The sequence below is a fragment of the Montipora foliosa genome, chromosome 3 (assembly GCF_036669935.1).
Source record: "Montipora foliosa isolate CH-2021 chromosome 3, ASM3666993v2, whole genome shotgun sequence".
In the NCBI taxonomy this organism is placed as follows: Eukaryota; Metazoa; Cnidaria; class Anthozoa; order Scleractinia; family Acroporidae; genus Montipora; species Montipora foliosa.
The window spans coordinates 41677354-41689853 of NC_090871.1; the positions used below are offsets into that span (position 1 = coordinate 41677354).

General features: G+C 40.7%; 1 protein-coding gene across 4 annotated transcripts in view; it reads right to left on the reverse strand.

Moving 5' to 3' along the window:
- Positions 1-12500, reverse strand: part of LOC137997446 (NAD kinase-like) — a 37611-nt gene that overhangs the window by 10867 nt on the left and 14244 nt on the right. For 2 of the 4 annotated variants that reach the window (XM_068843465.1, XM_068843462.1), the window contains 6 exons: positions 5707-5833; positions 4284-4392; positions 3791-3873; positions 2270-2372; positions 1248-1342; positions 826-925 (listed from right to left, as the gene is read on the reverse strand). In XM_068843465.1, coding sequence (XP_068699566.1) covers positions 826-925; positions 1248-1342; positions 2270-2372; positions 3791-3873; positions 4284-4392; positions 5707-5833 — 617 coding nt within the window. Of the gene's footprint in view, positions 1-825; positions 926-1247; positions 1343-2269; positions 2373-3790; positions 3874-4283; positions 4393-5706; positions 5834-7639; positions 8034-12500 lie in introns of those variants that run through there. The other 2 variants (XM_068843464.1, XM_068843463.1) reach the window with 2 other exon arrangements.

Consider the following 12500-nt stretch of genomic DNA (forward strand, 5'->3'; position numbering starts at 1 on the left):
CTCGACTGACCCAACAGGTTAGCGAAAAAGGAAGGGTTACGTTTTTGCAAGCGTTGGTCGTGTAGCCCTTATATTTCAACAGAATAAACTATTGGAGGGTAATGTGAAGTGCTATTTTCTACCCATGTAAACCAAGTGAGCGTTGTCCCTACTAATCGAATTGGGCCCACGCAAGGACAGAGAAAAACTCTGACCAGGGTGGGAATTGAACCCACGACCTTCGGGTTAAATCACCGCCGCTCAGGTGGTGGGAATTTAAGATGTCAATTTCACGGCAATAAATATGTACGAGCACAAGGAAGGATTACGTTTTTAAGGGTTACGCTCACATGGGCTGAAAATAGCACTTCACATTACCCTCCAATAGTTAATTCTAGCGAAAAAGGAGGTGAGCTTCATATACTGGGCGAAAGGAGGGGAGCGAAACTTGTGTACATTCTGTCTTTTCTTAACGTTCTTTAAAATTCTTGCTTTCTTTTGTCGACGCATATTCCGAGATTGCAGCTCATGAATGATGTTCACGATAGAGCAGTTTTCAAATGACTGTCGAAAGTACTTACGCAATTGCAATTGCTACGCTTGGTGATTGGTTTAAAAATCTCGCGCCCGTTTATCAACCAATGAAAAGGGAAGCCAAAACCAATCGCGACTTGCACGCGCGATTTTCCCCGCGCTTTGAGCAAGTTTCGCGGAATTGCTACGGATGTGGAATTGTTCATTGCGCTGTTTGCACTGCTGTGATTGGTCGAAGTAATTACTTTGCTATTTGTTTTACGTCACTCAATTGAAAACCTCTCTAACAAGGCAATAAACATGCAATCTTACCGTCTCCTTGTACCGATGTGATGTGGATGTCATTACAGTATATTTCCAAGTTTGTCAGGTATGACGACGGACCACGGTCCACAACAACTTCGTTCAAAACCTGTAAAATGGCAGATTCACGCATTATACCAACTAGAGAAACCAAGTTCCCAAAGAGTAGACGACCTTACTGTCATCCATTGTAATAAACTAATAAAAAGGCACGGAAATGATTTTGGAGTAAGAAACATTCGGAGATGCAAAACAACATTTGCTGTCTTAGAAACAAAAGTTACAAACGCAAGATAACATGTGGCACGTTCATTACGTTAGACAAATACAAACACCTTCCCGTTAATGTCAACGGAAGTAAGGTCAGGAGAGACAGTCTATGGCGTCTATCACGATTAAGCGTACATGATTGGACATGTTCCAAAACTTACCAAGTAACGTGACTTTTTGGTTTTACTTTTATCTTCCTTGTCACGTTTAAAAAAGTCACACTGTAGTCTGCTCCTCAGCGTCAAACAAGCGTGACCTAAAAAGACCGTACGTTGCCATTGTTAGATCCACTACAATCCGTTGGGTATTGGAATGGCCAAGCGAACTATTTTAAGCTGAACATATAGGGGACAGGTGGATATCCTTGGTTGACCTGGCACCACTTGTTCAAAGTCCGGATAACTTTATCCAGTGGATATGTGAGCCACTTTATCATTTGGCTCGTACGGTCCCGCGCGCGCTTTCATTGTTAAAATATTGGGAAAATCCCCGTATGAGGACCGTGTGCGTTAGCACGAGCAGGGCCGGAAAAAGCCGTACGGCCCTGCTAGGAACACGTACTGCTCCGTACGATGCAATTTTAGAGGATTAAGTCCCTTTTAAACATCCAAGTTATTTACAGCCACAAATGCAAATGCAAACAACATATTAGATAAATTTTGTATTTAAATTCTTGTTACTAATTTTGTCCAAACTTCATCTTCTGAGCGCTCATGAATAGTGTTAAGAGGCCAAATGATAAAATGCTCATTGACTGAGTTAAGTTCTGGACGGACAGGAAAATCTTTGCCCTCGGTCACGGTGCACGGACTTCGATCTCGATCTCGATCTCGATCTTGATTTGTAAATAGCATGATGACTTCTGTGAGCAAACTGGTATGTTAATGAAACAAAAGGTAAACGATGACATCAGCAAAGATTCACTTATACGACAACCTCGGCAAACGTTTAACGAGGATTATAATTTATACTCTGGATAGTGACTTGATCTACTGGACGAAGTTATACTGTCTTCATCAACTTGGGCCAGGCCTGGTGAATTATTTCGATTACACGAATCTGTACTGAGTGAAATTAAGAGATAACGGGAGACACACCTCTAATACAAATTTGAACGATAACAGTGCACACTCCCAGCAACGTGGGGTGTCATTGCAAGAGCTTGCGTTGGCCCAAAACTTACCCTCGAGAATAGTGGTGATTCTCTCCCGAAAATCTTGAAATCTAAAAGCTGTCAGGAATCCGAGGGAACCAAGATGAAACGCCATTACAGGGGGACAGCTACACTATTACAACGAAATAACAATAATAATCTTTTATTAGATCAAGAAGAAAATACAATGACAGACATTACAACCACAGGAAAAAAAAGAAACAAGAAAAATAGAACACCAAAAGAAGGTAAAAAGAAAGTTCGAGCTGGGGAATGAAGTTAATCTAATTGGTTTTGTAGTTCGCTCCCCCTTACATACAAGGTCCCACAAAATAGCACGTGAAGACATAGGAAATTCTCACACATTAATATTACAACTTTCGGAGAATGGAAATCGATTTGAAACTAAGTATTAACAAATATTCCGACTCCAAAGTAATTCAACACCGTTACCCTCATACTTACATATCAATAACATCAACTTCATATATAGATACTGATGAAATACCAGGATTTCTCCTTTTACTAATAAATCATATCTTCACAGCGCGCAGTGAACATATCATTTTTATCCTTCACATGTGAGAATATAGGTGTTGTCATGGTAACGAACACAATTAACCAATAAAACGCGAGGTTCGTCTTCATTGTAAGATACTTTTGTGCTTCAATATAATTCTTCTCTACTACATTAACATTTTTATTGCAAAATTTAACTTTATCATGATTTGCTTTTCATAACTTTCATATCTTGTTTCATGTTACACAACCAGGCCTGTTTTAGCGTTTGCTGACCACTTTTTCATCATTTCGAAAATGAATAAAACAAGTTGTTTTAAATCTGGACATTTCATCAATATCTATATAATACACAGAACATCACATGTCCGCTTGGGGATACGAATTTTATCTTCTCGTGCTGAAAGTATCTCTCAGTCGTGAGAGACACTTAAACCACTCGAAGATAAAATTCGTTTCCCCGCGCAGCCATGTAATATCCTCTTTATCGTTCGCCTACTCAACAAGTATATCTACAATTTCAATCGACAGACTGATTTATTTCCTATTTGTTAAAACCGCACTATAATTTCTCGGGCTTTCCAGGGGAAAAAATTTCGGCTTCGTCTTTTTTGCGTTCAGTCACAAATTACACTCCAGCTTGTAAAGCGCATGCGCGAAGTTAACCAAAGTGCACACGGGGCATGTTTGAGCAATAGTTCATTCATCTTTTATAGCGCATTGGCGAGGTTTATGACAACATGTATACGTGTCATTGTGGAACCACATAGTTACAAATCAAATGCACACGCCGTTCTGGGTAGACCCACACTAAAAGATTTCGAGCGTTATGGGAACGGATCGGTCCACGAACTTTACTAGCGAACATAACAATCATTACCATCACTCTAACCTAAATAATAAATAATAACTTAGCCGACATCTCTACTGTATTTCTTTTGTTTGCTATTCATTTGACGATACAGAACATCACGAAAGCCAGAGTTCACGAAGATATGCGTCTTGTTCACTTGACCGTTGGCTTATTCTTACCTGAAACAAGGAGGAAGCGTGCAAAAGTGTGCCGTCACCACCCATGCACACAACAAAATCTATTTTGTCATCCAGCTGATCACCTTGTCAAGAAAAAATGAAGAAGAAACTCTAAGATGTTATCTTCAGGTTCAAGAAGAACTTGAAATTTATTTTCGGGAAACAAGCATTTCCTTGGTAAAAAAAAAGACTTGACAATCAATCATCTAAAGACAAACAAACAAACAAACAACGGTTTTTTGGGCGGACCCTTCTAGGTGGGAACTGTGGACATGCCTCAGTGGAGATTTTGGAAGGTTAATGTTGAAAATATAATTTTGGAACCACCCCTAGATCCGCCTGAGATTAAACGAAATTAAGTCAAACGCGAAACTGCGTACTTATTTAGTAATTTGACACTACTGGCTGATAAAGAGGCTAAGAGATTAGAAGATTAGTGAAGCACGTTGATAAATAGCAACAACAAAAAGAAATTAAACTTAAAGGGAATTACCGTCTTTGAAGATGCAGATTTTTGATCTGACAGTTGAGAATTTTTCATCCTTAAGAAGTACAGGGTCGTCAACAGCTGTTGCCTCCGCAAAAATCACCATATTCTTCACCTGAGAAAAGTAGGCTGAATTTTAGGAAGAATTCGTTTAATACACTCGGCCATCCCTCCATTCCTATCTCGGACAGCATGATATACGAACATGTGGGCCACGGTCTTCCAAGAGAACTTCGACGAGCTTAAGCAAAACACAATGCTATGCACGGGTGGCCAGCGAATTAGCAAGGCCAGCTGGAGGAGACAATATTTAGGAACGCAATGCCGTCAGGAGCCCATGCATGAGTAGGGGCCTCCATATGCACTATATCCTTGAGTCAACCTTTGCCCGTATCTTTCTATTTTTAGAACGCCACCAGTTGTTCGACAACGCACGCACTGTTTAAAATGGCCAATCAGAATAAAGTCATTGTCTAACGAAGACAAAAATAACAAAGACAATGTGCACAAATTGTGCGAATTGATGTAAATTGATGTAAATGTGAGTCTCCTGCTGAAGGGTTGATTCTAAAAATAGAAAGATACGGGCAAAGGTTGGCTCATAGGGCTTGTATGGGGGAGACAAGCTCCTACTCATGGGCTCCTGATGCCGTATAATCCCCTTTCCAAATGGCACTAAAGCAGCGCGTTCTTGGTAGCCTTGCACAATTTGCAAGAAGTTGAATATATGAACTAAAAACAGACCTAAATTTCTCATCTTTTAGAATTTTTCGATCAGTGCCTAAATATTGTAGCAGATCATGCAAACAATCGAATGCGTTAATCGAAGCTACTCGAAACCAATCCATTACGCAGCCAGCAAAAAGTCGCGAAAAAGTAACAAAAGGTCTTAGTTTGGCTTACCATTGGCTGAGAAAGCGGCACGGCCAGTTGTAATCAGTGTTTTGGTCAATGGCGACCATCAGATTTCACGGGAACAAGCTTATCTTTAAATAATACGAATGCGATTTTTCAATTACGTTCGCGAGCATATGACAATCATTTGCTGACCGCAAAATATTGTTTATAACGCTTCTTCTGATCTGGTAAGAAAGAAACAAGGGGTTACATTTCTATGGAGGAGACTGGTTCTCAATCTCGAACTCGCAGTGAAATCTGATGGTCTTTATCGAAAAAAGAAAGCGAAAGCAAGAGCGGAACACCCGTCTAGGCCTCCAGCTATCAATGGGATCTAAGGTGCAAAAGAAACTGACAAAGTTGTGTGCACATATGAAGATCACGGTGTGCCAGTTCCACAAATTAATTTAACTAAATTAATGTACAGGAGAGTTCGCACTGATACAACACCAATATAGCTTAGAAGACCCCAAATAACAGCGCTGGGTTACCTAACAATTAGTAATGGGGACACTGAAGTTGATCCATATACCTCTACTAGCCATTCCGTAAGTTCTTTGAAGCACTCGGTAACTTCCGAATCCATAACTTTTTTTATTACCAGCACATTTAGAGCTGGCTTATTCCACGCAAGGAAATGTTCTGAAGGATCCACGTGGCTACAAAAAAGACAAGAGGAAAACAACGCAATATTAACAGACAGAACGATGCATGGTCAAGTTAGGTTTTCATTCAAATGCTTGTTAGCGCTAACCAAGCAAAGGACCCCATCAACACTGTGCGTAAACTGTGAAGTCACATCACAGACGGAACCAAGGGTCAGACAAGAACGCTGTAATCGAAATCGACTACAACCAAACTAGCAAATATTAAGAGCTCGATTAGCAGAAATTATCATTCTACAGCTTATTTTAAGGGAAACCCTTGACCGTGCAGGCATATCCCACGCTACATTGTCGGCATACCCTACGCGGAACTATTGGACTTCAATTGCGGTAAACAGTTACTGCCTATAAGGTTTGGTGGTAGAATAGTTCTTTGGTCCTTTCTTTGTGCCATTAACTTCACAGTTAATCAGGTGAAATGTGCCTCGCCATGTTTACTTTCCCGTTGGGTTTTTATCATCTGAAAGTTCGCGTGCGGTCGATGGGGTGGAATGGGTGGCCAATACTGCCCGGAAACAGTCTATTGATTCGTGTTCCTAAAATAACAGCTTGAGAGGTAACAAACAGTAAAATATTTCATTAGTGCCAATGAGCAAAGCAAAGCTGCCAGCAATTTGCTTTGTGACCAAGTAACAGAAGTGCTTCGAGGAAGGCTCACTTGCTAAACGGGCTGTGACATATTCATTCAGCCACTCGTAACCATGGGAAGGTCCCATAGACGAGCAGCCATTGCGATAGTTTCATCAGAAGTAAATTTACAAAATTAAGGGACTTTAAGAAACGATGATCGTCAGTCCACGAAAACGTAACTTCAAAACATTTTGTTTACTTTGTACAATATGGCCGAAGTAACTGGATTTGTACGAACGGTTTTAAAATAAAGACAGAATGAACAAATCAGTCTTCTATGGTCACGTTGTGGTGCAAGCCCCATTTTTTTCCACGTCTTTAATTAGAAATAAAGATAATCAGACTATTGGTTCTACTATCGTGCTAATTTTTGTGTTCTTTTTCCCCACTTTGCGAGGGCAGCACTTCACTTCGACACGAAAACCATAATGATATGTAAACGCTTGAAATTCCAATACTATCGCAGATTGGTCAGCTCAGAAAATACTATGATTTCTTTTTCCAACCATGAAGTGAAAAACACTTTAGCACCGCATATTAAGCAATACCAAATAACCTAGGCAACCCACCAATTTACGCCACCCATCTATCATATCTGCGGGTTAGGTCATTCATAACTGCGTTACTTTTGTGTACGACAAACCACGACAAAGAAATATTAAAATGGGGTGTTTCTTATGAATAATTTTGTAAACAAGAGCTTTTTGCGTCGACCGTTTTAGTAAGTCCGTGGCCTTACACTAGAAAAGGAAAGGTTAAGAAAAATAAACTATATACACCGGCAGTCGAAGCTAGTGCCGGGACGGTGTACAGAAGGAAAGCAGTCAAAATTAATGAATATAACTCACAATTACAAAACCAGTGATTGGAATTGAATTCAAGCTTAAGACCACTAACTAAAACAATTCATGTGGTAGTCGCAGAGGGAGTTGAACGCACAAACTCGACGTCGCATTTTTGTATCTTTTCTAAAAAGTACTTTCATAATTCACGAAGAATGATGGACACAAATCAAAACTTTTAAATTACTCCCATTAACGTAAGTAATACAACCGAATGGGGAAAACGAGGCCGAATTCTTGACAAGGAAATTTTTTCAAAGCTCAAACGATGAGAATGGCAACGTAAGCGCAAATATTTAGTTTGGAGTGATAAAACTGTAAATGTTACCATTGACGGCACCTGTCATGCAGCTTTCTTTGATTCCACTCTCGTGAGGCGAAGTCGAGATATCCATTGGACTTTATGCAAGAATGATCACATCGCAATTTCCAGCTTGTTTGCGACTGTTTTTTCCAGCATTTCCTTGCAGAATATGTGTTTTGTGAGAGAGGTAAAGAGCAACGACAAAACTGCGATGAAAATGCTGCCATTCGAACGAGTTCACACCAAAAGCTGAATAATGCTTGAGCTCTTTAGAATACCTCCAAATAAATAGTCAAATTCACAATACGGTGTCAGTTGCATATCGACACCTAACTTAATTGTCAATGTAGCAGCAAAGTAGTGAATTTCACAAACAAAATAAATTAAGAGCCGTTTTTTCAAAACCATTACGCATCCATAACAATGCTTTTATCATCTATATTGCAAGCCAGGAGTAAAGTCGCAAGTCAAGTTCATTCAAGTACAACACTAACAATCATTGAAGGGTGAAGAATGCATTTTTAAGTTTCAAAAGTTTCCGTTCTGTTTCTTGGCAAGAGCAGAGTAACCCTGCATGTGATATGTCACTACTTTTTCGTCCTTGATGAAAACTGTACAGAAGAAAACGAAATTCGACGGTGGTTCGCTACGTTGGCGCCCAATCTATTTTGGCTTGAAAACAATGCAAAACAATGAAAGTCTGAATGATATAGTAACGTTTGCGTGTGACGGGTCGAGGTCAAGTTACATTTTTAATTTCCTTTTCAGCTCGGTCCACAAAATCTTCGTTGCTAATGTACGACGTCATATCATTCCAACTAAGGCGGATATCGGTCCTACTTAAAGAGCACTAACACACCGATTACGACGTTTGTGTAATGTTAATTCCTAAAACCCTCAGAAAAACAAGAGGAACACCCTTTTACTGAACAGCTCGACAAACTTGTAAAAACAGTGGACGTCATTGAGAACGCTAAAAAAAAAACAGTGTCGCGTGTCTTTGATGAAGTAATAAAAACCAGGAAACAAACAAAACAAGGATTTTGGGCTGAACTGCAGAATATCCCGGCACTAATTTGCATATGAATGACGTGTATTTTTGTATGCCTCGTTCTTCAAGAGATGCCGCTACAAGATCACAATAGTGGCCGCGCATTCTGCATGCAGCTACAAAACAAAAATCACACACAAACAGGAGCACGCATTCTGTGAAACACGGCGAGATTACACAAGCTACGGTTATGAAAAAACAACAGCCAAATATATAAAAAAATTGACAAGACAATAGGACGTTTTCAACCAACCTCTAGGGACACCAATAACATGTAGGACTTCTAGTTGACGAACAAAAGAAGCTAATGAGAGATCTTTTGTTTTTGTCCACCAGCATGGCGGAGATGATGTCACGTGAAAACCTCCTATACTATCACTCTTTTATTTTCTCTTCTTTCTCAAATTCCATAATACACCCAAAGATTTGCATAGGCATTGTTTTCGATTTCTCTTGGGTCATCTTCATGTCCGAGGAGAAATTGCAAACGATGATTATGCAAATTTTGGGGAATAAAAGGGGTGTCTTAGAAGCCAATTTATAAACCATTATAAATTAAAGTTAATATGACAACCATGACCTCTGCAAGAGATATGCATTTCAGCCTACAATCTTGGACAAAATAGATGGGAAATTTGTACCCCCCCCCCCCCCTCCCTCCCCCAAATCAAGGAAAGGAAAATGGCGCGTTTTGGCTTTTGCGCGGCTTTATCCGTGATTTGGGGGGGGGGGGGGGATGGGGGTTGATGTTCCAATTTATTCTGTCCAAGATTGCAATCTTGGACAAAATAGACCGCGCACCGGTGGCTCAGTTGGCTCAGAATTTCTATTTTCGCTTGAAAACAATGCAAAACAATGAAAGTCTGAATGATATAGTAACGTTTGCGTGTGACGGGTCGAGGTCAAGTTACATTTTTAATTTCCTTTTCAGCTCGGTCCACAAAATCTTCGTTGCTAATGTACGACGTCATATCATTCCAACTAAGGCGGATATCGGTCCTACTTAAAGAGCACTAACACACCGATTATGACGTTTGTGTAATGTTAATTCCTAAAACCCTCAGAAAAACAAGAGAACACCCTTTTACTGAACAGCTCGACAAACTTGTAAAAACAGCGGACGTCATTGAGAACGCTAAAAAAAAACAGTGTCGCGTGTCTTTGATGAAGTAATAAAAACCAGGAAACAAACAAAACAAGGATTTTGGGCTGAACTGCCGAATATCCCAGCACTAATTTGCATATGAATGACGTGTATTTTTGTATGCCTCGTTCTTCAAGAGATGACGCTACAAGATCACAATAGTGACCGCGCATTCTGCATGCAGTTACAAAACAAAAAACACACACAAACTGGAGCACAATGAGACCTGATCTTCTCACGGTCGGAGCACATATTCTATGAAACACGGCGAGATTACACAAGCTACGGTTATGAAAAAACAACAGCCAAATATATAAAAAAATTGACAAGACAATAGGACGTTTTCAACCAACCTCTAGGGACACCAATAACAATAGAGAAATGTAGGACTTCTTGTTGACGAACAAAAGAAGCTAATGAGAGATCTTTTGTTTTTGTCCACCAGCATGGCGGAGATGATGTCACGTGAAAACCTCCTATACTATCACTCTTTTATTTTCTCTTCTTTCTCAAATTCCATAATACACCCAAAGATTTGCATAGGCATTGTTTTTGATTTCTCTTGGGACATCTTCATGTCCGAGGAGAAATTGCAAACGATGATTATGCAAATTTTGGGGGGTAAAAGGGGTGTCTTAGAAGCCAATTTATAAACCATTATAAATTAAAGTTAATATGACAACCGTGACCTCTGCAAGGGATATGCATTTGAGCCTACAATCTTGGACAAAATAGATGGGAAATTTGTACCCCCCTCCCTCCCCCAAATTTGTACCCCCCCTCCCTCCCTCCCCCAAATCAAGGAAAGGAAAATGGCGCGTTTCGGCTTTTGCGTGGCTTTATCCGTGATTTGGGGGGGGGGGGGGGATGGGGGTTTGATGTCCCATTTTGTTCTGTCCAAGCTATCAATATAAATGTCCAAGATTGCAATCTTGGACAAAATAGATGGGAAATTTATACCCCCCCCCCCCTTCCCCATCCCCCCAAATGAAGGATGGGAAAATGGCGCGTTTTGGCTTTTGCGCGGCTTTATCCTTGATTTTTTTTTGGGGGGGGGGGGATGGGGGGTTTGCTGTTCCATTTTATTCTGTCCAAGATTGCAATAAAAATGTCCAAGATTGCAATCTTGGACACAATAGATGGGAAATTTGTACCTCCCATCCCCCCCAAATCAAGGATGGGAAAATGGCGCGTTTTGGCTTTTGCGCGGCTTCATCCTTGATTTTGGGGGAAGGGGGGTGGGGGGGGATTGTAGGCTTTCTCTGTTACAGTGCAACCTTGTTTCACGTGAACGTTACACCATGCAACTCATCCAATCATATTCTAGGTGCCTCGTGCTTTGGACTAGTACTGCTACTGCTGCTACTGTCATTACAGTTCTGTCTTTATTGCAAAAACACTTAAGCTCAGAGGCATCTTCACTCAAATTCCCTCCCTCTTTCATACCTGGTGCCTCAATAGCATGTCCCAAGCCAAGTCATGGGGAATTATGGTAGCTAGTTGTACACTAACTGTGGATTTGTTACAGTTAATGACCAATATTAACGTGCACTCATGCAATGGTTGCATGTCAATGACTCCCTTTTCTCATATGAAGGGTTAAATCCCCCTTTGTGCTTTGTCAAATAATTATCTAGTAAATAATGTGAAATAAAATGCGGGTGGGGGTGAAGTGTTCCCATGCGGGTCACCCTAGGGTTGTGTGCCTTTTGATCGTGCACGGTTACCATAGAAACCAGGGGGGCGCAACCCTAGATCAAGGATTGTGGCCTTGGGGATTGTAACCCCTTGGCGAGGATTGTAACCTCGCATTGCCAACTTGTTGTCATGGCCTTGGGGATTGCCACCCCTTGGAGAGGATCGCAACCTCTCTTTGTCGGGCAACTTAGTTATCCTGCCTTTTCATGACCTCGTAATGGAGTGCTTCATCTCTTATCCCATTACCCCACAAACGTTTGTCGCTTACACTTGTTCTCATGGGTTGGGAACATTAAAAGTAGAGAATACCGTTAGCAATTGTTGCATAGCTGAAAATGACCTTGGACACTCTTGATCTATCAAATACACGAAGCAATGAAAAACAAGCATTTAACGCGTATCGTGACAGATATAATGAATGGCTGGGGAGGGGGGTGGTGGTATTACTTTGGTTATGATTTCACATTCTTTAAAATGTATTACTTTCAAGATTCCTTTGTTCACGGAGCAGTTCAAGGCAGGGTTAGCTATGCACGTAACGAAATTACACGATCCTGATTAATCAATGGAAGTAAAATGGCTATGGTAATCACGCGCGTACGACTAACAACGGCACAAAGTCGGCGCCGTTTTTCATAAAACCCACGTGCAAAAAAAAAAAAAAAAAGCAAAACCTGATAGCACAAACAAGAATACCCAAACAAAACGCCAAATGTTCTGTATGGAAGGAGGGATCTCGCGCGCAGGTGAGCGCCATCGCCTCCCAGCAAAGTGGCCGGGGTTCGATTACGAGACTTGCGCAGGTGGGTTGACTCTGTTGGTTCTCTACTCTTCTCCGAGAGGGTTTTCTCCGTGTACTCCGGATTTCCCCTCTCGTCAAAAACCAACCTACGATTTGATATTAGTAGTTTAATCGCTAAATACAGTTGACCTTAAATTCAATTCGTTGCTATTTCACAGTGTTTGAAGAATTTTTCAAACTCTTAATAACG